Source organism: Haplochromis burtoni, unplaced genomic scaffold (genome assembly GCF_018398535.1).
Source record: "Haplochromis burtoni strain Fernald_Lab_line unplaced genomic scaffold, NCSU_Asbu1 Contig_146, whole genome shotgun sequence".
NCBI classification, from domain to species: domain Eukaryota; kingdom Metazoa; phylum Chordata; class Actinopteri; order Cichliformes; family Cichlidae; genus Haplochromis; species Haplochromis burtoni.
Genome location: NW_024582507.1, coordinates 859602 through 887513, shown reverse-complemented (window position 1 = coordinate 887513; position 27912 = coordinate 859602). Strand labels below are relative to the sequence as shown.

Sequence of the window (27912 nt, the reverse complement as noted above, 5' to 3'; positions counted from 1 at the left end):
TATCCTTTGGTAAGATGAGCTAAACAAATGCCGGCTGTAGCTTTTTATATTCTTTCACAGGCCTGTCGTATCATCCCCATAAAACAGAAACACAGATGAAGAGGGGCTGTAATGACTCACTGACCGAGACTGAGGATAAAATCTCCTCTTTCACAAGGCCACATAAAAACACTTGAGATGAAAAAAAAAGAAAAATGTCACAGAGCTGCTCAAAGCATTGGCTAATTAACGGACGTACGGCAATAGGCATTTGTTATCACAATCACATTTGTGGCTAAAGTCCTCCTGGCTAACTAACACAGCTGCACCCACTTACCATGTGAGTCCAGTGGAGCATGACGTTAGCCATCAAAACAAAGGCCCAGTTACCCACTAATAGGGTCTCTGGAAAATTCCTGGCCTCTGTGGGTGGAAGGTCAGCACCTTTGGATTCGTTATTGTCACATATAACACCTATAGTCATTATCACAACCATGCTGGCTCACAATAAGGAGTAGACACTTGTCTTATATAAGAAAAACAGCTATAGTTTACATTAATATTATTTTTCCATTTTCTCACTTTATATTTTTGCCAATGTGCACTTATAATGTAAGCAAACTCAAACAGGAGAAAACCAGCTGTCACCAAGCTGCCCACTGCAGTTATGTATTCCAGTGGTCACTTGTGCATTATCTGTCTATCTTTCACATTTCAGAGTGTGAATGGGTACTGAGCTCACAGTAGCAGCTTTACAGAGACATAATTAGAAGGGAGAGGGTATGACAGATGGATTACAATCGTAATTGAGAGTGTGGAGAGTCTATCGTCCTAGCTGCACTGCACCTGCTTTGTCTTTGGCATAAACAGCAGAAGAGGTAAGAATTTGTCTTCTCGTGCAGCACGCCTGTAGAATTACAACATGCTTTTTTTTGTCTCCTTACAGGCACTATTTCTGGTTACAGTGGTACAGAAAAGCTTGGGTAGCCCTGATTTTATTATTCCAAAGCAGATGGTACAAAATGAGACAAGGGGGCCCAGCAGCTAAGTGACCTTCATGTTGCTAATCTAACAATGTTCCTACATTGATCTAACATTAACACCTCACCCCTCGCAGAATATGCATGACTCCAAACAGGCTGGTGGCCTGTGTGCTTTCGAACAAATCACCTCGACGTGCAATTACCTCCTGCTCTGGAGTTATTTCTTTCCTGTGGATACCGTCGCCCTTTCATTCGAGTCTGGGAATTAAACAGGTTTCCAGGTTAATTAATTTGACAGACAGAGCCCATTGTGCCTAGTGTCTGCCCAAAAAGAAACCTTATTGCCTCTTGTCCTGGATGTTGACTTTTTATTGTTCTTGGATTCGTCGTTCTTTAGAGGAGCACACAGTGCCAGCCCCTGTAATTGACTTGAAAAAGACCATATCGAGCAGACAAGTTATTGAATGCTTGAAACAAAAGCTCTGGCTTTTTCAAAGGAGACCATAATTTATCTGGCAGGATGCCTGTTAAATATTGTGCGCCCCTGCCATGTGAAAACTATGACTCTATTTGGTTTTTTGGTCAGCTGTGTATTAAACATAAACCTCTCATTCCTCTTTCTTCTTGCTTCCTACTTCATCCCATGATGAAAGTGAAATGGAATTTGTTTGAGTGCGCAGACACGTGACTCTTTGTCTGTATAAAAGCGAGGAAGGGGAGAGAAAGAAAGGATCCAAACCAAAGTGTAATCTCAGTCTAAATCACACAGCCTCCCCGGGGAAAAGGCCCCTCTTCCTGGGGTTAGTCAGTGAATTAAATCACGGTGAGGGCCCCATTTTTCAAAAGTAACCTTTCCATTGACAGTGTAAGTGGGAGTCTCACCGCCGAGTCCGAGCTGGGGAATTAGTGTCGTGCGTTGCGACACCAGTCTCTCCGGGTGTCATTTGTAAAGGCTGTTGCTGCATTTTTCCAGTCCTGCCTTCCTGTCTGTCTCAGTGTGCTCACTGTGGAGGTGGCCATCTGCCTCCCTCCCCTCTCACATCCCTGGTTTCTCTCCTCAGCAGTCTGTTCCCTGCAGTTCCCACACAGTTTCCTTAAATGTATTTTTAGTGCATCTCATGAATTTTGGCCCCAGTGTACAGTATGTACACCCAAAACTACATTGGACATGCACGAGTTGCCTGTTGAAAGATATTCATGTACTCAGCGTGGCTAATGAAGATAAATACACTACATGGCCGGATTAGGCTCGAATTAATCTCAACTTAATTAATTAGAAATTTGTCCATCCAAGCCTGTAATGTCAATAGGACATGTTTCAATTAGAACTACATCGCCTTTTCTAATCTTTTAATTGAACAGAAACTAATGGAATGAACACGTTCATAAAATGGGATTCCATGCCTCATAATCATTTTCACGATAAAACAACTCTCTGAGGCTGCTTATTATTCAATGATAAACCAACTTAAGGGACTTATCCTGTAATCCACTTCCTGTTTCCTGTTTCCCAGAGTGCCACTGTACTTTACTTTTCCACCAACAATGTGGATGCTGTTGCTGCATGTGTGTTGGCTGGCGAGTGGTCAGTTTCTAAGGTTACTTGAAAATGAAGGCTTATGCATGAATTATGTATTAACAGAGTGCTCAGCGGGCACCTCTTCTCTCGCTCCCCTTCTCTCCGCGTAACCCACTGAACATGTACTCATTAGCAGAGACTACAATGATTATTGTTGTTATTTTGAATGTGCGATTTACTTTGAATGCAAAGCAGAAACTACCTTTTTAATTAATGCCTCAAATTGCCAAGTGAGTCCCTGGCTAATGCATGCCCACAAAAGCAAATTATCATAATCTTCTTGTTTGTAAAAGTACCATCTGTGCAATTAAATAGTTTGGTGATGATAGAGTTTTGTTAGGAAGATGTGAGGCCTCCGTTCTCCTAAAGGTGTGGGCAATTTTCACCAGTCTGTGGACCAGTATCTTTATCCAGGATGATGATGATGATGTGTGTGTGTGGTAAGGGGGCGGGGGGGGGGGGGGGGGGGGGGGGTGATGTGCGTGTATTTGTGGGGGCAGGAGGGTTGCACAGGATGAATCAGGAGTCTTCTGAAGAAGGGTTGCCTTGGAGACCAGCCTGGACCCCTCCAAACGTGTCTGCTATGCTCTCTCTCCCTCCCATACCTCCCTCTCTGCTCCGTTTTAAAGGTGCATCAGTAATGAATCCAAAACTATTTCAGGAAAGCCACTTTTTAGTCGGCGGGTGAAGCCCTTCATACCTGCAGCTCTTCTGTGTTTTCATAATGCCACAGATCTCTGTTCCATGCCTGCCACCGTCAACATCAAAAGAAAAGAGGGGGGGAAAAACACTTTTGTGTCTATGTGTGTGTGTGTGTGTGTGTGTGTGTTTCAGGGGGATAACGGAGGAAGAGGAAGTAGGGAGACAGAGATTATAATGCTGAGATGCAGCCACTGAAAGGCACTCAGAGGAACAATTGTCTTATTATTCAAGTCTGTAAGTGCATTTGTTTGCCTTGTTTACCTTCTCTTCTGTCTGAAGATAGCGAGTGCTAACTTCCTGGAAACCTTTCCACAAAGTGATGCTAATCTTTTTTCTCCTTTTCCTTTTTCTTTTTTGCTGCCAGCTGAATGACGTCTCGCGTCGAAAGGGGGCTGAAAACTCGGCGCACACAGTGAATCCCTCGCTGTGACTCATTCATTTTGTATAAAGGCGACCGGTTGCGGAGACTGAGAAAGAGCCGGGGATTTAATTAGCTGGTTTTTCTTAGTCCACTGCTTAATGAACGCACGTTTGCGTTCACACTAACCGTTTTTTTCCTTTTTCTTTTAACCCACCCCCCCTCATTCCCTCCCTCCGTCATTCCCTCCCCTCCTTTGGAGACTGTGGAGATGATATGCACCCCTGGGAGACAAACACCACAGCCGAGCGAGCCATTCCTGCGCTCCCGTGGAGTTGTTCTGGGGAAGGAGAATGTCACCCACTTCTGCCGGTCCTAAGAAGTATTGATTTAAAGCGATAATTCCTACTACACGATACTTAAATTCCGGGCTTTGGGTTGTGAAGATATGCCAGTTCCTCGCAGCGGTTTCATTATGTTTCTATTCGCTCTTTGGATTTAGTATAAATGGACAAAATTAGGCCAGATAATTTGCTGCGGGTTTTCGTCTCCTTTCAGTGATATTCTCTCTAACTAATGGATGTAGCCTCCCTTCCTGAGAGCGCTAAATTTCCGTTAGGGGCTTCACTATTCAACAAGCTTAACCGCTCACTCCTGGCTGTAAAACGATGGGCGCAGTTCGCCTGAGTCTTCTGCTGCCCCTTGGTTCCTCAGCCCAGCTTGTTGAATCTCCTCCCTGGTGACAAGAATGGGTTCGTTTTAGCAAACTTCTTAGCCTCTTCTGGTCTCATCATCGTCGGATCGCAGGCTTCTTCCTTCCTAAAAGTTGATCATGGCTTGTCCCGGTGTACGCGTGAAGCTGAGCTTTATATGGAGGGTGTTTTGGCTTATGAGGACTGTGATAGATTTCGCGCTGCCTCAGGAGACTTATGCACCCCATTCGATACGGACTGAGGGACACCTGACCCTCGGCGGACTCTTCCCGGTGCATGCCAGAGGAATCGATGGTGCGCCGTGCGGGGACCTCAAAAAAGAGAACGGCATCCAGCGGCTTGAGGCCATGATGTACGCTTTGGACCAAATTAACCAGGACGAGCAACTCTTACCCAACATCACCTTAGGCGCACGGGTGCTGGACACTTGTTCGAGGGATACTTATGCGCTGGAGCAATCGTTAACTTTCGTGCAAGCGCTGATCACGAAGGACACCTCCGACGTGCGGTGCACTAACGGGGACCCACCGGTGTTTGTCAAGCCTGAAAAAGTGGTGGGAGTCATCGGAGCTTCGGCGAGTTCAGTATCGATTATGGTTGCCAACATCCTACGCCTCTTCCAGGCAAGTCTGAGCGTGTGCACTAGTTTTGTGGCTTTAAGATAATCGCATTTTTTCCCACTATTGCAGCAGAAGTTTGTTGAATTTGGAGGTAATAATGCGCTTTAGAGAGGGGTAAACAGACTTTTTTGTCGCTCAAAAGCAGCTTGAAAGGACAGCAAAAGTGAAACAGCTGAAAACTGTGTCTGAGAAAGGACACCAAAAAAAAAAAAAAAAAATAGAGAGAGAGAATCCATCATGAGCAAGAATCTATTTTCAGATGGTGGTATTGGATTCGATGTGTTCTCACTGATGCCTCTCTCCATCTTAAAACATGGGGCACAAAAGGAAGGTGAAGTGAGTTTGGGTGGTTTTTCAATCCACTAGACTGTGTGGATGAGACAGCTGAGAGTGCTGTTGCTTGTCCCCGGTGGTGCTGAAAGAACAGCTCCCGTCTGTTCCAGTCTCACTCCGGAGTCTGGATGAGTGGGCACTGACAGCCTGACACAATCACACCCAAACTCAACAACCCCCTCCTGAGAATAAAAGGCCTGTTTCATATGATTGCACATGATTATATGAACCTCTTGTACGTCAGACTGCAGGCGGTTTTATGAATTGTTTTGAACCTGAAAGCATTGAGTTATGCTTGAGTTTCCTTTAGCTTTTACCTACGGGGGAAGGGGGTGGCTTCCCTTCTGCAAAATAAGCTTGTTTCCATCGCTTTGCAGCCTGATTGAGCTTGATGGCTGCAAGTAAATGAAAGGAATTCACAAGACTAATTTCCTAATGGCATAGCTTGAGCATATAGGAAAACGTCTCTATTTCTGTTGGCTGAGAGTCAACTGATGATGTTGGCCTACTGCTGGTGCTGCAGTGAAATGGGAAATGCAGCAAGGCACCAGTACAGAAAGATTAATTATTTAAAACACATCTACATAGCAAAGTATTTAATTACTCGAAAAAACATGTGCATGCTTTTGCATAATTCTGTACAGTTTTTCCTGTGCAAGTTTAAAGTGGCGTTTAAACTGGGGAGGAGCTGCATGCAGTGTTGGTGCTAATGATTTGTGGTTGCAGATTGTAACTCAGAGTCTTGTCAGTCATTGTTTTTGTTCCAGCTCAGTTCGACAAATTGTGTAAGTAGCTGGTTAATTGCATCTGTAAGACCGTCAGAGTACTTAACAAGCTTTTAACCCCCACCCAGTCGTCTTCCCTTTCTACTCTACAGACACTTACACATGCCACGCATTTGTGTATATATATATATGTATATATTCATTTTTTATATCCAGGGTTTGTGGTTCCTTTTGCCGGACTGATTGTCCCCACCACAACACCACAACCTTCAGCCTAGCTTTAGTTCCTGTTCTCTCTTTGTAGGCTCACTTAATAAATTAAATTTTTATTATTACAAGATCTTCAAAACCCTGCAGTTACGCTTTGAAGCATAACTGCACTTGTTATTTTGTTGCACGGCGCGAGGGTTGCAAGAGTTCCTCAGTTTCGTGCAAGCTCTGTAACATGAAAACCTATGCATTTGTGAAACTGAGAAGGTTTAAAGGGAAGCCAGATTAGTCCCTAATTCTCTTTATTCTCTCCTCCTCACACCAGGTGTACCAACACGTCTGCAAGTGTCAAGCTGTCAGAGTGTAGGCGTGGTGTTGCTGAAGCTCAGGTGTTGTAATCAAGCTTGTGGATTGACAGCAGTTGTCATGCAGACCCATCCATCACTTTGCATTTGTTCTCATTTCCTCAAAGTGCTGGAAAAAAAAGGCATATTTCTTCGGCGCACTTAAATCCAAATACCTTGAGAAGTTAGATTCAGTCCTCCTTTAAACTTTTTTGCCTCTGAGCACACTTATGTTTTCAGTGGAACCAGAAGCAATGGTATTATGGATAACAAATTAAATTTGAGGCCACACGATACAATATAATCAATAGATACCCACTTACTTGCATTAGTCACACTGTGTTTGTTTGGTAGGTGGCAGTAACTTTAAGTTTCTGAGGCTGCTTTGAAATAAAATCTATATACTACTCAGTGAGTCTTGTGAAAAACATCAAATGCCTGAGAAACCCCCATTCAGATGTAATTAAACCAGCAAATGGGGGGGATTCATATCAAAAAGACCAGACCTCAGTCAGACGGACTCTCTACAAAGCGTTCAGTTTCTTCTCTTAGTCAATTTCAATTAGACCTCATTATTGGTTGAGCTCCATAATCAAGAAATCCTAGTGTAATCTTTATGCTTCAAGACTGTGAATAGTGACAACCGATTCCCCGCATTGTTCTCAGTGAAAATCATCAGGTCATTTTGTATCTCACTCCTGCGATAAATGAATCATCAGGGAAGCTAAATAATGATTGTAGGTTTTATTACTAGATTCTAAATATCATGCCTGTCTATTCAAGACGTGAGTAGCTGCTGAACTGTTAGTGCTGGGAAATTGACATGAGGGATAGATTTTTCTGAGGACCCAGGAGAGGTGATCAATACTGTTGCCATGGTGAGGCCGATTTGCTGCTAAGATGTTTTTATTTCAGTGCCTTTCATGCTGTGTTGGAAATGAGAAGCAACAATGCCACAGGAGGAAAAAAAATCAATCAGCCAAACTTTTGAATTGTTTGCATGTGTGCGGAAAATCGTCGAGTCCTTACTCTGTAAACGCGAGCAGAGGTGGGAAGATGACGCTGTTGTTAATTTAAAAAAAATAATAACAGGTAACTTTGTACGTTTTAAAGTTCTGGCCTCTTGAATGAATCATGAAATTGATTTTGATCCTGATGACATTTACATCAGGGATTGCAGCCTGCTATGCTCCGTCGCATCTCTTCTCCCAAAGGCGGTGGCAAAACTTTGTATTGAATGCAGGTGAACTCCGTCTTGTCCTCTTCGTCTGGGGAACCGGCCCCTTCAGACTGGCTGTCTAAGTGAGGCATTGACGTCCTCTGCTCTCATAGCCCTGACAGGCTCCGGTCGGCTTTTTATCTCCCCCCTTTTTTTCACAGAATCATCACTGTGACTGATTTGAAGGAGATTGAAGCCTTGCAGTGTGATCTATTTAGCTGACAATGGTAAAGACGGACACCAAAGGAATATGAAGGAGCTGTGTGTGTGTGTGTTTTGGAGAAAGCTCTAAAAGTGACATCGGATGGCACAGGTTTAATATATCTAGTTTTCTAAACATGGTAACGGTTGCCATTTGTACGTGGATGCTTGCAGCAGCTCAGGTCCATTAGTCACATCCCTAGTACTGCATTCAGCCATACGATAAAAGACACCGTTGGTATGTTAAGTAGCCAGCATATGAGTAGATATGCACATATATGCCCACAAATTGGCCTATTACCAATGCTGAAGGGATGGAAACACAGCTGTCTTGTGGATATCTAATGATCCACACCAGTGGCTTCGGCTTTTGTATTTCCTCTCCATCACTTACTAATTGGCTTTTATTCAGAGTTTGACATAGAAAGCCAACTCAGTACATTTTAACTTTATAACAAGTGCTTGAAACGTGGATAAAAAAAGAAAATTAATTTCCTAACTTGACAGTTCTTTCTCAACTAAGGTTCAGCATTTAACTCATAAGTAAACGTTTTTAAGATCACAAACAACAGAGTTGGATTTGTTACTGAAGAGGACGGTGAATGAAGTTTTAGTAGTGCACATTTGACTACTGACTATAAAAAGAAAGCCAGCTGTGCCAAAAATAAAATGAAAAATGTTTTTAACAGCATTAAAAACAAGCAGAATTTGTACTGTATACGAGAGATGAGATAAATAGGTTAGATATTTCCAAATGTTCTCTTTTGAGAAATCAGTGGGATTTAGCATGCAGATGGAAATTGAAAACTCGACTGTATATGGATGACTTTAATAAGCCATCAAACCCATCCAATTATATCCACCCTTCTTTGCAGTCGTGACTTATCCACAAAAGAAAAAGGGAATTACTGAATATTAGATTATGAGATCACAAAATGTACCTGTGTGGTTTAGTGAACCTAAGCCACACAGGTACTCTCAAATAGAAAGAAAATCACCGTGCGATGTTAATTTAATGCAGGCAGCATGCAAACATCAATTTTTCCTGATTATCCACCATGGTAGACTCTGGACAGGTCACCAGTCTATCATGTAGAGGCTGATAGCGATTCACTTAGATACACAGCCAATTTATACTCACCAATAAGTCTAAGAAGTGTGACCGTGGGAGGAAATTCCACACAGAAAACCCTCAGCCTGCTGGTGGATTCAAACTCAGAAAATTTGTGCCGGGGGTGATAGTGCTAACCGCTGCACCACTGTGTGTGCAAAAGTAAACAAACAAAAGAAGCATATTTTAGGACAGAAAAGACATCTTATTCATTCTATTTGGGTACACGACCTTTAGATTAAAATAAGGATGTGAACATGCTTCTATGTATAGATGAGATGTGATGACACATCATCTGTGGATTTAGTCACATTTAAAATAGGGTGATGATCCTAAATTGCAGGTGGCTGTGGCTCAAGATGTAGAGCAGGCTTTCTGCTGAGCGGACAGATGGGGGTTCGATCCCTGGCTGCTCCAGTCTGCATGCCGAATGATTACTTAGACACAGAATAAAGTGTGTGTGTGTGAAGTGGATTTGAGACGTGTTGTAGAAAAGCACTATCTGAGATCCAGGCCATTCTAAATATAAACATTGCTTTAACAAAGTGTAATACTTGAGAGAGAAACGTTGTAATAATGCTGCCATGCACGTGAAGACTGGGGCTAATAGCTTTATGTGATTAACTTAAAAACAAGTGACATGTTGCGGTGGTGGCTGATTTTACAAGTTCTATGGTTTTGTTGTTATGGCAACATTAGATAGTATACTTATTTTAGAGCTGTAAGAAGAAAAAATATAAAAACAAAACCAAAAAACCAAAATGAACATATGCAGAGAGATGCTGTTGAACTTGAAATGAATCTGTTACACTTTAATTTATGATTCTGAATGCATTGTCTATAGTTCAGTGACATTCACTTCTAGTTGAGACTGAGAGCCCTGCTGGTTTCCATTCCAGTCGTTTAATCAAGTGCTGACTTATGGGCAGTTTAAACCCGAATTGGCAAGGTGAAATTTGCTCACACTCTGTGTTAAAACGCATGAAATCCAGGAAATAATGCGGGCAGGGATACAAGTACAGGCTGCAGGTATCAACATCATTAATAGGCTAGCAAGAGTTTCCAGAATTTGACAAATATACACCATTTTTTATCAGTTTCTATATACCATAGTTTTTTGTACTTGCATCCCTGCCATCCAGGAAGAACCTTCCTAAGCATACAGTTATACAAACAAGGATTCAGACAATCAATACTTACTTAAGAAGAGGTCAATTCCACCGGCTCTTTTAAATTGGCTGGATATTGGCGGGACTTGCCATTTCCCAGGCCAGAGTTCAAACGTGTTGAACTCTGGACGAAGTGAGAAAGACAGGAAGATCAATATACGACGAGAAGCAAATGTATCTCACCTTTCTTGGTGCATCCTCAAACAATGTTATCTGTTCCGAGAGGATTTCAGCGGGACTGAGAACCGCTGATCTTGTTAAGCAATAAATGTGCATGGATTTGATGTGAAAATTGGATTTTTTTGCACACATATTGCAGTGTTTACAAAATGTTTTCAGATAATGAACTGTACTCAAGGAAAATGCATCAAAGAGTCCGCCAAATCCTGGGTTCAGATCTACACAGACAACCGCCGAGACAGACGATGCCTAATGACGATGTCTTTTGAAATTTCCTTCCTTCCTCTCTTTTTAGTTCAAGCAATGTTGTGAAGGAGTGCCGTTGAGCAGACCAGATATATATTCACACACCCAAACACAACACATGGCGAGCAAGTAATGCAATATTAATAAAATGAATAAAATATCCCTGTTAGACTAGTTGTCATTTCTGTTGACATAAGGCCATTAGGTCAGTAGACTGCCACAGGGAGAATATGAAAAACCATCCACGCCCTTATATCAAGGTCTTGGTCATTCCCTGCAGGCCTGGGGGGGATGCTGCACCCTATTATTAAGCTACATAATAGCTTGCTACATGAATAAATGTTTCTCAATGAAAACACAGCCAGTACATTTTTATTCCGTTCTTTGTTTTCAATCATAATGCAGCTTGTTTATTGCATTGTGATTCCATTTATAGCTGGAAAATGTTGATATGGTGTCTTTAATGAGGCGCCATCCCTCATTTCTACATGGGTTTTTGGGTCTCTTCTTGACAATTGCTGCAGTTTGACTTCCCCAGAGGGGCTGTTTCCCCTATTTTATTCCACTGCCCTGGAGGGCGGGGACGAGGCCACCTGCTTAAAAGCTTAGCGCCGCTCACAATGAGGTCACAACCATATTCCGTCAAAAGTTATTGTTGGAATGACTGTAAAATGTGACAAGAATAGCGCTAAGACTTTGTTGGAAGTTTGCTGCAGTTTATCTGGTGAGCAGAAGGAGCCATGGAAGAGGAAACCCCATTACGTCCAATCTCCTTACGGGGATGAGTGGAAAAGCATGAGGAGGTCTCCGCTGGCTGCAGGCCGGCCTCTCACTCATCCCTCCAAAAGGAAAAATTGTCCCCATTGCCTCAGCAGAAAATGATCCAGCACGGGCTGAAAAGACTTATCAGAGACCTCATTGTAGTTTCGTTTGCACGAAGGAACAAACTACAGCAAACTACAACAGTACAGCTAAGAGGCTGGACCACTTAGCTACAGTGGACTTAAGTGCTGTAAGGCTAAGCACAGGATATCTGAATGAAATTTGCTTTTTAAATATGATCTGTATTTTATCCGGCACCTGTCTCAATCCTAGTAAATGAATTAAGTGGAACTGTTAAAAGGCTGCTTTTAGTGCTGTCTGTGAGAGCGTGTGCTTCTTCAAAAGGGTGTGCCGTGTGGTCCTCTCAGACCTGGATTGTGTTATTTGTTCTCTTATGTTCTTATCACTTGCTTTCAACACATGAAATATATCCTTTTTTCAGGAAAACGGTGAAAACAGGAGGAAAAAAGAGGAAGACATTACTTTTGTTGTCCTTATTAACATTTATGAGCAGTATAGAAACATTAGTAAATGGTCAGAACATGCTAAAATGTAAATATGCAGCTATGTGTAGTAATGCATTTATTAGCACGTTCCTGTGGACATCCAAAAGTGAAGTAATGTCTGTAAATAGATGAAAATAATAGTAAAAGCCTCTTAAATCTACTTACAAACACATTATGCTCATAAGTAGTGTACGAAATGTTAGCAAATATTTCAGTATGCTAATGTTAGCATGTTCGCTAACAAATACACGTTGCCATTTAGAACTTAAATCTAGCTGAGGTTGATGGAAATGAACCTGAGTTCTGTATGTGTGTGTTTTATGTAAGAAATCATTCAACAGTGAGAACGTTTTGCTTTTTCATTTTAATGGAGAGTAAAGTGAAGCGTTACAACAAATGGTTAAAAGGTCTGAAAACAAGGAGTGTTTGGCTAAGGGTGCAGCAGGAGGTAAACAAGTGTTGAGAACACCAGTCATCCTCTAGAGACCAAGATTTTCTGCACAAAAATTTCCACCTGACAGATAAAAACAACAACAAAATTAAATAATTAGAGACCAAAATGGTGGCTCGGCCTGCTGACTGACAGATCTGATCGTCACTGTTGTTTTGAAGTCTCCATCACACACTTCATTTGGTTGAGGGTTAATAAAACAATACACTTAATACACTTCCTGCAGCGTGACTTAAACTTAAAAGTGACAGGAGATGCACTGTTCACATGTCTGTCTTGCCGTCCCTGGAGGCTGGTGGCACGAGGCTCTGCATAGACTGCACACCCGTGTGAGGGCTCTGATGTTGGCATGCCGCTGAAGAGCGGCAAGAAGTAGAGGCACGCCACACGGCAGTTAGGACTGCGAGAGAGGAAAGAGAAAACACAATGGCCCTTCTGCTGCAGTGTGTATATTTTCTTAGTTTCCTCTTTAATTTAATGTGCCCCAGATTTGCATTTGCTTGTGAGAAGAGATGTTTGTTTTTGATGATTTTTAAAAGGTATAATTAGTATATTTCAATGTTTAATGCAGTCACTACCATAATTAATATGTCTTCCGCTTCTATGTGTTAATTAGTCAGAACCTTTATTTTAGTTGAACTAATACAAAAAAAGAAAACTGCTGCAGTGCAACAAATGATTGTATAGTCCAGATTTCTTATTGAAGTAAAAGCATATAAGCATTATCAGCAAAATGTACTTGGACTGTGATTCGAAATACCTTCATAATTTACTAATCAGAATGAGTGCAGTTTGTATGATCCTTTTACTTATGACAAATATCGGATAATTATCCTGAGGCATTAATTTGTGATTAATTTAAGTAGAACAACTTTTAATTACTTTTTTAAAAATCTGGCATAATAACAAAAATGTACACAGTAAAGGGTCTTTTTGTGTGTAAAGTGTAAATTTAAAGTGTAAACATTTAACAATAAAGTTGTATGAAAAAGTTGAGTAAATAAATTGTATACATGAGTACTGCATGTATACAATTTTATTTGAATATGCCTGTTTTAATGTTTACATTCACCGGTCATTGTTGTTAGATACATTTGTTCAACTGCTCATTAACGCAAAACTCAATTTAGCAAATTTAGGCATGCAAGCGTGGTCAAGATGACATGCTGAAGTTTAAATTGAGCAACAAAATAGGAAAGAAAGGTGATTTAAATGACTTTGAACGTGGCATGATTGTTGGCGCCGGACAGGTCTATCTGATTATTTTTGGAAACTGCTGATCTGCTGGGATTTTCTCACACAGAGAATGGTCCAAAGCAGAGAAAATATCCAGTGAGTGGCAGTTCTCTGGACGAAAATGTCTTGCTGATGCCAGAGGGCAGTGGAGAATGGCTACACTTCTTTGAGCTGACAGAAAGGCAACAGTAACTCAACCACTTGTTACAACTGAGGCATCTCTAAACACACATCAAACCTTGAAGGCAGCAGAAGACCACACCAAGTGCCACTCCTGTCACCTGAAAACAGGAAACTGGGGATATCATTTGAATGTGCTCACCAAACTTAGACGGTAGTAGATTGGAAAAATATTGTCCGGACTGATGGGTCTCGATTTCTGCTGCGATGATTGGATAGCGGGGTCAGAATATGGCATTAAAACGTGAAAGCACAGAGCTATCCTACCTTATATTTGGCAGATCAGGGTGTGGGTGGTGGTGTGCTGGTGTGTGGGATATTATCTTGGCACACTTTGGGCCCCTTAGTACCAATTAAGCATTGTTTAAACAGCACAGGTTACCTGGGTATTGTTGCCGACCACAGTGTATCCATCTTGTGATAAGCAAGAGGAAAACATGCTGTGTCGCAAAACTTAAATGGCTTCCACAGTCAACAAGTCTCCGTTGGGATATGGTAAATTTACATCGTGGATGTGCACCCGACAAATCTGCAGCAACTGTGTGATGCTATCAGGTCAGTATCTGAAAAAAATCTCTGAGGAATGTATCCAGCATCTTGTTGCATCTGTGCCATGAAGAATTAAAGCAGTTCTGAAGGCAAAACACAGGGTCCAACTCAGTGCTAACAAAGGTGTACCTAACAAAGTGTCCAGTGAGTGTATGAGCATGTTTGCTCTTTGTATCAGAGATGTCGAGGTCCAGTATTCTCTTCTTCACAGCGTACATAATAAACTGTCACTGGGATTCATTCCTTGTCCTTCAGTTGTGTTATTACAGCAGGGCCTCGGGGTGCATCAAAACATTCATTCAGACAACATGCTGTAATATACGGTATAGCCATTATATCAGCCAGCACGCTGTGGCCTTTATTGGGGGACTAAATTATTAGAGTGCAGCATGGGCCCCAGGTAGTTAAGCTAAAATACCTGTTGATTTTACATGTGAAAATATAAGAGCGGAACTCCAGAGTTTCATTAGCTTCAATTTCATTTTGTGTGTATTTCCCTCGAGATAATGTTTGGTGAATGTTTTTTTCCCTCTTCCCTCTCTTTCTCTTTCTTTCCTTCTCTCTGCTGGCTATGCAGTGGAGTGTGAGTGCTGTTTGAACGTGTTTGTGTCCTCTGTTCTTTTGAGCTTGAAAAGTATACTGTGCCTCAGCAGCCAGCATACATAAAAAATCAGTTGACTGGATTACTGTTTTCACATGCAAATCCTGTGGGATTTCAAGGGCTCTCTGAAACGCCCGTTTTTGACAGGTACATTGATTTGGGGGAAGACCTCAATCACCATTGACATTTTACAAATTATGGAAGCTCTTTGCCTTCAAATAGAGGATGCTTAAACTGCAATTGTCTCCTGGACAGAAGCTATTGATGACCGAATATAGTGTTTTTTAACTGCCTTATCAGTGCTGAAGCACTTACATGTTACCCTTAATGAGGCTTGGTGGATCAATAGCAACAATGGATTATGCATAGAGGCGTCATGTGCTCACTACCTGGAAGTTTAAGTCCAATGAAATACGATACATGCCAGCATAAATTTGCTCCAGCTTTTGTGTACGATGCATCATCTTGTCAAAGACTATTCTCGCCACTCTTTCGTTTATGAGGCTAATTGTGAAAAATGTATTTAGTACCGAAGAAATCTAACCACACTGTATTTCAGAGTTAGTATTACAGCTTGTGCACTATATGCCTGGCAGCTTATGTTTTAGTATCTATGTCTGCTTGTATTAAGTGTGTTTGTTGCTACTGAAATGCCTATATTCATTCACATTAAAGGGACAGCTCACCTTAAAATCAATTTTTGACTTTTCTCTGGCCTGGAGTGCTATTCATCTATGTAAAATGTTTTGATATGAGATGCCCAGTTTTTGAGATATCCACTGTAAAAAGCTGTTTTTAAAAAAGCTGGATCTCCTTCCAGAAAACTTCCTAGACCTGATGTTAGCACTTTTATTTAGAAGCTGTACTTTTTGTGCTCTGCTTTCTAGACCTGCCATCTGAAGGAAGCATGCACCTAGCTACATGCTGTGCTGAGGGAGGGTGCCATTAATTTTTACATCCTTCCACACTGTCACTAACATGAGCTTCTCGTTAAAAGCTAGATGGGCGCTTTCTTTGGCAGATCATTACAGTTTGTGGTTATCGGTAGCAGAGCTCATTTGAATTTTAATGACTTGCTGGCTGAGTCTTCACATAATTCTTGATGTGTGGTTTACCACGAGGTTAACTGCTGGTTGGGATGGGGGCTGAGTTTAGGCATGTTCTAGTTATGGCTAAGATTGAGGTACTGTATATCTGCAGGGAGTTCTTGTACTTTAATTTAATGAATTCCTAGATGACAAATACATGTGTGTGTGGGGGTTTTTTGGGTGGCAGTAATGCTCAATTTTCCAGCTCCTGTGCACAGTTGGAAACACATCACACCTTTTTTTATTTGGAGAAACCATGCAAAAAAAGGTTACGGAGCACCCAAGTTAACCACCATCGTTTTGAGGTGTCCTTCTACTATAATGTTAACACTTTACATTTAGGCCATGTGCAATTCACATAATCCTGTCTTTCTTCAATGCCGTATTCATGTGTTTAGCTTCACTAATACCGCTATAGAGGAATTTTCTGTCTCTGAACCCTGTCATCATTTTTATATAGGGATTTGGATTAATGTCTGAGTCTTTAAAAGTTACTGAAAACACAAAAATATATATATATATAGAAAATCCGTCTTTATGAAACGCATATGAAATTTGTACAAAAATACATCAAGACTTCATACATATTGTATTTTGAATGATCAGTGAGCCAAAAAGCTCAATATTCAGCTTTTTAGATCTTTTATACGTTCAAGTTTTTTTGTTTGTGATATTTCAGCTCGTTTGACAGATTGTGTTATTAGCAGGCTTGAGATCCACATGAGCTGTTCTGGGAGAGATGCATGTTCGCGCTCGTGTTGAAAATAAAGATAACCTTTCAGTAGTGATGTGTGACAGTTTCATTGTATTTGGCAGGACTCGTTCCTGTTTCGGCTGGTTAACTTGTCTGGGGTTAATTGTCTGATCTGGCGTCTGTTGCGCATCTTTGATTCCGGCTCTGAACTACATGACAGCGTGTAGCCTTCTTACACTGCGAGTAGAAGTTATGTGAAATGTTCATGTCACAAAAACACATCGCACATAAATTTTCTCGGTCCATTAGTTGAGACACTCGCTTTGATGAATCGTGATCTCACTTCGAATGGAGTCTGTTTACACAGAATAGCTTTGCGTGAAAGACCGTGTCCAGTTCTTCCACTATTGGCAGGTTTTCAATAGATCACTGGAAAAAGCTTCTTGGGCTCACTGAATGAACTATTGTCCATTGTTCTGCTTGTGCAGGGATTCTAGTGTGTTGCTGACATGACTGGCAGGTCAGATGTCCTCAGTGATGCATGACACCCGGAGCACAAAGCAGAACAGAGAGCCTCAGGGCCGTCTGGTCATGATTGAACAAAGGGTTGTTCTCATCAGAGTATATTGCAGAATCTACAGTGCTGTGAAAAACTATTTCCCCCATTCTTGATTTCTTTTTTTTCTTTTTGCATAATTGTCAGACTTACATGTTTCTACCCCATGACTCTGACAAGGGTAAGCAGAAGAGAATGGTGGATGGGTGTACAAGTTTCAGATCATCAAAAAAAAATCATATTAGACAAAGATAACCAAAATTAAATACAAAATGGAGTTCTGAAGTTATGATTTCATGTATTAAAGGAAAAAGCTATTCAAAACTAACACTATGTGAAAAATGATCTGGTTAAGGCTGAGGTTGAGGTACGTTAAATCTGCAGGGATTTCTTGTACTTTGATTTTCTAGATGACAAACACATATGTGTGAGTGGGGCAGTAGTAGCAGTATGGTTCCAAGGCGAAACCCACTGCTGACAAAAAAGAACACAAGGATGATGATCCTTAAGACTTTTGGAGAACATTTTCTGTGGATTTGAAGGTTTTTGGAGTGGCCTAGTCAAATCCAGGCTTAAATCCAGTTTAGATGCTTTGGCATGACCTTCAGGAGGTTGTTGATTCACAAAAACCCTCCAATGTGGCTCAATTAAAACAGTCTTGGAGTGGAATGTGGGCCAGAGACACATTGCAAATTTTCTCAAATTCTTGATTACAGTTCTTGCTGGCAAAGGTAGCACAACCAGTTAATAGATTTAGGGGGCAATTAAATTTTTCACACAGGGCCAGGTAGGTTTGGATATCTTTTTTCTATTAATAAATTAAATCAGCGTTTAAAAACTGTATTTTGTATTTCCTCTTGTTGTCTTTGTTGTTAAATGTGTTTGATGATCTGAAACATATAAGAGTGACAAATAAATGCAGTGTAAAAAAAAAGAAGAAGAAAGAAGTCAGAGCAAATGTTTTTCACACCATTGTTCAGCCAATATAAATTTCATGATCTTTCCTAATGATAAATATATACCAGTAATAGTGGCCTCGGTATTAGCAGTGGTGTAGTTATTTTAAAGACTCATTTATGTGGAATAGATGGATCAAAACATTTCTTTTTATTAACATTTGATATCATAATAATTTAATCCAAACAAGTGATTACAACATGTTCGTCATTGTTGTGGCAGCGATTAGCACTACAGAATGAAGGTTCCTGGTTTGAACCTTCTGGTTGACCGAGGGCCTTTCTGTATAGAGTTTTAATATTTGCATGTTTTCCCATGCCTGCATGACTTTCCTTGAATGATCTAGCTTCCTCCCTCAGTATTTCCTCCCTGCATAATTCTGATACTGTCAAATATCTGCATTTAAATTGGCCACAGGTCTAGATAGAGGGTTCACTCATCTTCTTCTCCAATACCAGCTAGCGCAACCCCAAACTGGATAAATGCTTCAGAAGATGGATGTGTTGATGTTGTTCACTGTGATGGATTACAAACAACTAGGGCAACTTTCAAGAGTATCCCAATGTCATGTTCAGAAATGATTGTGTACCTGTAATGGTAGAAAAATACATTTTTGAATTTTAAAACAAAACATCATTTGAAGTGTTGGGTGAAGGAAAAGGGACTTTGTAAATGCTTACATTTAGTCAGGTGTAGTTAGCAAAATAAAATTTAAGATTAAGCAGAAAAACAGACAAATATACAACAAGACTTAGTGCCCAAAGCTGTGCTAGAGTCTCTGGAGCCTGTACTTACTATGTTAACCATCTCTTCAATTAGCATTAAACACAGAGTAAAGCTGTGGTTCATTCTGATGTAATTAGTAGTGGGTAAATTACAGTAAAATGTTAACTGGATGCCAGCGCTGGAGGAAAAAGTCATGGATCAACTAAGTGATTATAAATTGTCTTTAGCGGGTCATGAAGCATGTGTGCTGAATCTAATGACAATCCTGCCATTTGTTTTTGAGACATTTCATCAAAAATAGCAAAACTCAGTCTGCTGGTGGGCCTAGAAAAAAAAAGTAACGCAATCACCAGAGGTATTGGATTCAACCTTTGGACGTGATGTGTGCAAGATATCACTGCAACCTATCTAATGGAAATCGACATATTTCAGTCTTGACCAGAGTGGTGGATTACCCAATCTTTGGGTGGGCATAGATTTATAAAACCATGACAGAAGCACCGCAAAAACCAGCCTGAAAGGAGAAAATTTTAAAGCAAAAAACGCAGAAGGATATCAAAAGTAGTCCTCATTTTTTAGAATTTTGTATCAATTTGGTAACCTCTAATGGTGTTGTGTATTGTGTAGCATTTTTAGAATATGCATCCCTAACAATGGCATCAACTCACTTTCTTACAAGACTTAAAGATAGTAATTTATTGACAGCTCAGTCACATTGAAAGCATATTGCTGTTGTCTGCCTCCCAGCAGAGCTTTTATTTTCTCATGAGTCACGTAAGCTGAGATCTTGAGGCTATTCTGGCTGACCCCTGTCTAGACAGAAGAAGAAAGGTGAATGGGCTTTTGCCGTGAGGACCCAGAAACCGCTGGAGAGAAGAGACTTTATTGACCTGAACTGAACCTCCCGGGGCAGTGTACATCCACCAACAAGTTCTACCAATAAAATGCCTCGTGTGAAAGACAGTTAATGTGAGGGCCAGTTAGTCTGGAAATCCCTGTTAAGATTTTGTACATAAAGGCCCGGGTGGAAGGTCTTGGTGTGCAGCTAAACCCAAAGTAATAAGGGCAGTAAAAACCTCTACAGTGAAGACTTAAAAAAGTGGGGGGGGGGGGGAAACCCAGTTGCCTTTTAAATCACTTTTATTATGGGCTTTATACTCGACAGTTTCTAGTTTTTGTTCACTTTTGTTTTCATGCAGCTCTATTTTAATTGTTTATCCGTTTCGGTATTTGTTTGTTCGTCTATCCCCTCATTTGTTTTTCATTTCAATTTAACTACAATTCTCGTGTTTGTACATTTTTATTGCCTTTTTATAGATTTGAATTTTCATTGTTGTTATGCAAATTTTATAAAGCCGTGGTCGATGACTGTGAATATCTTACTGAGTGGCAGTTTAAGCAGCTAAGTCTGCCTATTTCTTGTAACACGAGGATCTCAGCGCCGTAGAAATTACACTACACACTGTGACTGCAGACAGTCTGTAACCGCTACAGTTACCACAATGCACAGCACGGTGTGTGGACATTACCTCTGTTTTAACTCACCTGTGTGAGGAAAGTGCATTCATCTCCATGCTCTTTCAACTACTCTCAACATGCAGATCCACGAGGGCTGACAGGGAATTTGGTGTGTGTGTGTTGTGAATGCAGGTGTTGCAGATAATATACTACAATCTCAACTCTGGGAGAGGTTCAAGGCAGCACTGCAGGCAATGCCAAGCAAGCAGATAACTGCTTATGAAAATGTTCTGTGCGCCTTCCAAACCAGTACATATGTCTCAAGTGCATGGCATCAAATAAGAGCTCAGAAGCACTAACACAAGGAATAGGATAGCTGTGATATTTTCCACGCCTGGGATCAGTCTGTAATTATATGGCCCTGCTAAAAAATTCTTTGTGAGCAGACAGGGACGATAAGATCGAGGAGGCTCACCCGCATTGTCTGCACTATTAGGGGAGAAATGGGCCTGGTGATGATGCTCTGTCGAGTCTGAAGAGAGAGCTACATAGGGAGAGAAGGTGGGGGGGAGTACAGAGGGATTCATTGGGATGCAGGTCAGAGTGTTGCAGGTGCACGACTGACAATGAATGTGTCAGACCCAGCATGCTCCAGGTGGAGGTGGGAAAAACATGAACCTATGCTCGCTCTTTGGTGAAAAATATGTCAGAGCGATATTAGGACTGGACGAAGCAATGAGGCCGAGCAGGGGTGTCGACGTGTGTCGCACACCCATAATTCCCAAAGCACAAATATGGACATTTGTATTCAGATGTGTCACATGAGGAATAACGACATGTAAATTTCAGCATTATTGAGATTTCCTATTTTTCCAGCCGAAGAAATGTAGTCAGCATGCAGGCTATAAAGAACACAGAGGAAAAAAAACGAAACTGCGTCCAGTGCACTTTACAGCTGGGAAAAATCAATACAGCCAACTGTAATGTGAGATCCCGTGGATTTAGAGGAATACATTTGATAACACTTAGTCATAAACCTGCAGGCTGTGTTTTATTCTGTCACACCTGAAGAAAGCGCACAGCACAGCCTCGATGATCAAGGCTGTTCTGTTGAACTGCATTGTTCTCTGCAGGGCCTTGCTTTGTCTGAATCCTAAGTCAAAAGAAGCTTTACGGAATGACTTGAAGAGATACTGTATCTGTACAAAATAACTCTCATGAGTGACAGGATAAAAGCTCGACTGTCATGCTAGCATGAAAGGCAGGATCCTGAACTCACTAGGCTCTATTTGTGACATGTGTTTGTAGCAGCAACAAACACACTACACCTTTACGATGCACTGCATAGATGCTGAGCTTCTGCTCAATACACACTCTTCTCTGATGAGGCTTATAGGCAGCTATTTGGTGTTGGAAAATTATTATTTCTTTGAAATACCGATACAGTTGAAATAGCAGTCTGTTTACCAGATGGAAAGATGGAGGTCGGTCAGGTTCCCTTTGTGAGCTATCCACACTTTCCTCCCACGCCTCAGCTTTACTCTACTGTGTGGCTCTCCTGGTCAAATATCTGATTTGTGAGTCATACCTAGCCTCTATACCCATGGAGAAACATGCTGGTTGTCTTAAAATACACTCTGGCAGGGCAGCCATGCAAGAGCTCAGGCCCGGCACAGAGCACGGGAGCTGCCCAGGGGACTGGCATGGAGTGAGCGGGAGAGACAGAGGGTGAGGGAATCGACTGGGAGAAAGAAAAGTGGGCGGAAAGAAGGAGACGATGGAAGGTCGTGTTAGATAAAGGATTATAAAAGCCTAACTTTCTGTCATGTAACACCGGGGCTAGTTCAACGTGTGGGCAACTCTGAAAGGGTGTTGTGATTTCTCTACAAGAAGAACAAGGCAAAAAACCAGCTGCTGCAACAATAAACATCCCGACTGGTTAAATAGTGTTCAAGTAATATCCTTGTTGAAAAGCTGCCGGGAAAATGGCAAAATGAGCAATATGAGGCTGGCCTTGGAGAGGAGAGAAAAATGAGAGTAAAGACATTAGTGGTGGAGGGATTAAAATAAGTAACCTGTCTCCCAACCGCTGTTAAAACCTAATTTTCTTTGCCAACTACAGTATCTTTTAATCCAAGACTTGAGACACACACCACACTTAGGAAGGATGTAAATGTGAATAGTTGGGTTTGTGACTGTAAACTGGAAATAACTGCAGGCTGCAAGATGGCTGGCTTCAGCCATGTAAGTCACAGGACCTGTGCTACTCATGCTTCATTTCACAGCTCCATCACCATGTTAGCGTGGTGCAACTTTAATTGTATTCACATTTAATTTCAATTCAGTCTATGTATTGTAATTGTACTTAATTATAATAACCTATAATTACACACTTCACTCTTTCTGTTCAAGGTCAGACGCAGGCAGCAACTAGTAGATAGCGGCACACTTAAGTGCTACGGTGCAGTCACACTAACGTAAACAGTGATTAGACACGGTCGAAATGATTTCTATTGTGCAACGCACTTGTGATCTCGCTGCATTCGAAATAGTTGCTTTGGAGACAAGGATCAGGTCTGTGACCGCTCGCAGTCAGTTTCCGTCTTCTAAGTGGCTAAAAACAGATGGAGTCAGCAAATCTATTGACTCCATTCAACCCATTCATTTAAAACCCATTCAATTGCTATCAGTTTGCAATTGAATGGGTTCAAGTTTGAAATGACATCATGTTTGTGATAATACAGCAATTATCTACAAAAAACAGGCAAAAATTGCAAATCTGTTCCCGTCTGTTGCAAATCTTTTGACATCTATTTATCAAAATCAGAATCAGAATACTTCATTAATCCCCAGGGAAATTATGTTTCATTTTTTGTTTACACAAAAATTAACTACTTATACTTATAGTCCATCCATAAAATTATAAATATGAATCAGAAATTCATAAATACTTCCACAAATAGTGGCACAGTCGCAGCAGGACAGCAATTGAACTGCAAAATGACATAAATGCTCGGCAACCGTGCTTTTATATAAGAATAAAGTCAGAATGCAATCAGTTCCAAACCAGTTAAATCTCTGTTGCAAAGAGACACAAGTGACTGATCGCAACGTCTTAGCAGTCTGTCTCGTTTATAAATTAGACAGCGGTTTCCAGGCAGCGATTATTTTTGCCAGTCTGTTTGAGTGCGATAGCAGTCAGTCAGAGTTGGACTGAGACTGTCTGGAGTCCGGTTCACTTTCATCAGATGACTTGACCAGTTGCTTTGTGAAAAGTGGTCACCCAGAGGTTGTGGTTGTTGCCCTCTCAGTCTGAGCAACTATGAGCTTTAAATGTCCTATTTTAACTTTAGTGTGACTGACTCATTAAAGAGGCTTTCTTTGGTACGTAGCAGCATATTTGGTAGAGACCAAAACCAGAGCTAATGGGAGAGTGAATATCAGACTTTGAAACACAATTTCAAATATACACAAATTCTATTTTAATTGTCGATATTTGCTAAATGTATAAACAAACAAATGTTTAATGTGTCAACTTTAATGTCGACACTTGACGTTTCATAAACATTATTATTAAAAGAATGATCTCTTTAAGTTGGCACAGCATTTGTTGTGAATGAAATGACCTCCCAGTGAACCTTCTACATTCTGATTTTGCTTTGGTACTGACAAATTTGCAGATGCATTGTTGATAGAAATTGCAAAGATAAAATCCCAGTAGTTCTATTTGCTTTTGAAAATTAATTGTATGTGGGAGAATTTTGGAGCGAGGGTTAAAATGAAAAAATATGGAAAGAGGAGGACGAAGGACACCACGAAGGGCAAAGTTGGCTGGCATTCGACCAAATGACTGAAGGCAGATTGTCTCAGGTTGGGGGGAAACTGGCAGCCTAAGGACCTCTCTGGGCAGGAAGTGTCTGCTGATCATCTGTATGGGCGTGTCTGCATGCGGACAGCCGACAGGGAGGAAGAGACGCACAGGAAGATGAAACTCACTCGTCTCCCTTCAGCTGGTTTGAAATACACCGAGGGGCGGAAAACAAGGGAGCGAGACTGAGAGTTACAGGTTGTATGGGGGCGCATTGATGAGACAGAGCCTTCACAAAAGGAGAGTTTGAGTGAGAATGAGAGACACAGATGGGCAGGAAGAAAGAGGGGGAGAGGGTGACAGATAGAGGGAGGGAAAGCTGTCAGTTCCCCCCACCCTTCCTTCCCTGCCTCTTCGGCTGTGCTGGCAGTGCCACGCTCTGGTAAAGAGAGATTACCAAAGCCCAGCCTGAGGTTGCATGTATGGACACAGTCATTACCTCTGCCCTGCTTACAAATGGCACTGCTGTCTGAATACAAACCCGTGTCTGTGTGTTCCCCTCCCGACCCCGCCCGCCATGCACCACAGCTTTCAAGACTTGATTTAGCGGGAAAGTTGTAAAACTTGATAACAGCTCAATATCTTTACAGGCCTGTTTATAGTGCTGCATTATTTTGTTTATAGAATATCGACCATCGTTGTTTTACAACGCCAGGCAGCGGAGCTACAAATAAATCTAGTGATGAGAGATTTTTTTTTTTTCTGGCAGCAATTATTTGCTCTATTACGGCCAGGGTGTGTAGCTTTTTGGTTGGCCAGTTTGGAGGATCACGCTCAGAGTTTGCATGTGATTGCGCTGGTGTCATGTGGACAATCTGTGTGTTGGCGCTCAGCCTCAGACAGCATGGGGTTAGAGTTCAGTCTGTCAGAACCCGCTGTCATTTCCGCCATCACTGTGGAGAATTGTTACCAACAGCCGAGTGGAGCTGACTGATGTCAAGATATACTTAGAAGCTAATCATGCAGCAAATAGAGGCACAGGGATTCCTGCAACAAGAATTGCCTGGATGCCCTTGCCCCAGTTAGAGCCATCCATGGGAAACATTTCAGCCGTGTCACTCACAGTTTATTTGGAGCTGTGTTTTTGAGAGTTGCTCTTGGATTAATGGATAGAAAGCCCAGCCTGGACAATATTCCAGTGTTCTGTGCCTAATTTTTGAGTGATGGAGTCAGAGTCTCGTTTTTTGTTTTTTTTAAGAGAAATTCTGACTTTGAAAGATGGCCCTTGTTTTTAGTTTAGAATCCATGGACTGTTATAGCCCTCTGTTTTGTACAGAAGGATATGTGTCCGTTCATATCTTCAGGGATAGATGTTTGCCATTACCCCGCCTGAGAGTCGTGCCGTGCCATATGCTGCATATTTCTCTTCAAATAATCACAAATTGTGGCACGAGAGAGAGACCATGCAGCCAGCAGCATCTGCAAGAATTGCTCTCAGCTCATTAGAATTATCACCTTCACATTAGCAGAGCAGGACAGTTTAAGCACAAACATTACAGTCTCTCACCTTTCTTTAAAGCTGCCCGTGGTGCTTGTGGGCTGCCGTATGTGAAAATTCAAGCAAAAGGCCACGGTGCTCTAATTAACTTCACCTGGCATTCCCACTAACTGTGAATGCGCCTAACCTTTACACAACCTCGCTTAGTCACCTCTCCACTTAAACACCCAGGTTGAAATTCTCATTTAATGTCAGTAAGCAGATTACCACCCTCCTCCCACCTCCCACCTTCAGTCTCTGCCTTCCTTTTCTTCTTTTTTCCCCCTCTACTTTCGTTAAGCTCCTCCAACAGATTTTTATTCAGGGCGGCTACGGCACTTTGTGGTGGTAAATCAATAAAACAGTGTCCCCTATAACAGACCTCTGTGTTTTCCCTCCATCGATCCTGTCAGCCCAGATACATTCAAGAGCAAGCCAACGATTACCCTCAGCAATCCTTCCCTTGATCTATACTGCAGATGACAGGTGCCAGACATCAGCTTTGGGTAATTGTGATACTGAAGGGGGGCATCATTAATCATTCTTTCTTGGCCTGACTTTAGTTGCTCATGATCGGTTCATGGTTATTGTAGTTGTCATCGACACAGACTGCTTTCAGGCATCGGTGTCATCTCTTCACCTTGTTGGCACTGTAGCGTAAAAGACGTCGTTATGAATGTTGTCATCTTTCACATGTAATAGCGTCAAATGTCTTATTGAAACATGCGAGTCACAAAAAGTATCAAGTGCAATATAGATAAAAGCAAATTAGATGGAAGGACTGAGGGAAAACAAATCTTTTACTCCAGATTGTCATTTGCGGAAAAACAATTCAAAAGTGTTGATGAAATATCTGTTCTCCTTGCCTGATTATGTCTGCATTATCAGCGTCTCTAAAGACATTCAAATCTGCTGCAATTTGTTGCAATGAGAGCTTATTTGTTTGACGGATTTGAGAATCGGTCACGTAACTGTGACCAAAGTGGAAACGTGAAACTCGGTTTCTTCTAATCTACTGAGAAAGATAATCAAGTTAAGATTTTAATTTAATCCACTTATTTCATACAGGGAGCTAAATTAATAACCGCCAGATAGGAAAATTGAAAGGTGTTACAATCTTGTCAGCATCAGTTTATACTTTCAGCAGGTTTAATCTCGGCAACCGAGCTTTTCCTCAATCAGGGTTTTGCACTTTTGTTACCTGGAGGTCAAAGTGCTAATTAAAAAAGGACCGACTGAACGTGCGAATGTTTGCGCTGCAATTCCTGTGACATAGGGAGTGGAGAAATTATATCAACAGGGTGCAAGCCTGAGACAAAGTAAAAAGACATTGCCATCTTAAATGTTTCCCTGCAGCGAAAAGCTCCTGAGAGCCAAATGTTCAAGAAGCTTTTGGTCCCAGCTGGAGCGGAGATAGGACGTGATTCAACAAACCTATAACACCTTTTTACTCCACGGTATTACTACAGCAGCACTGATAGATGGAACCCTATCAAATGTTCCAAATAGGTGCTTCACTTTCAGGAAGAAGAGCCTTTTTAAATTCAAATCACTGTTGCTTTTGCTTTTCCATTACTTTGTTGTACTTCATCTTTAACCCAGTACACTCAATTTAGGCGGATTTGGTAGTATCTGACTTGTGATGCAACAGCATTCCCTGCTCATACATTGACTTAAATTTGACATTGGCTGATTTCTTCTTTTTATGTGTTTATTTGTTTATTGCTTGAAACATATTGAGCTACCTTGAGTCTAACCCCCACCTCTGGTCCTCCATTTGTCAGTTTTGTGCAACTGACCCTCTGTGAGTTGTGGGTCAAAGCTATAGCTCACACTGTGTGAATTGAAGCATTCTCATCAGCGAGCTGCAGTGTCCTCATTCTTGTGTTTCCCCAGTGTCCGACTGCTTTTGATCACGCTAACAGAAATGAATGCCATTCACACACTGCTTTTAATGGACTGTGTAATGGGCTACTTCACTGGGTTCAAGAGGACATGCTGTATGTCTCTGCTTGTGCACCCACCTGTCTAATGGAAGCAGAGGGGGAGGGGGGCATTTTTAACCTAAAAG

General features: G+C 41.4%; 1 protein-coding gene across 1 annotated transcript in view; it reads left to right on the top strand.

Moving 5' to 3' along the window:
• Window positions 1–3249: 3249 nt before the first annotated feature.
• LOC102306442 (metabotropic glutamate receptor 7) overlaps window positions 3250–27912 on the top strand; it is a 74237-nt gene continuing 49574 nt past the window's right edge. The window contains exons 1-2 of the mRNA XM_005931792.3: window positions 3250–3477; window positions 3608–4937. Coding sequence (XP_005931854.1) covers window positions 4434–4937 — 504 coding nt within the window. The 5' untranslated portion in view covers window positions 3250–3477; window positions 3608–4433. The remainder of the gene's footprint in view (window positions 3478–3607; window positions 4938–27912) is intronic.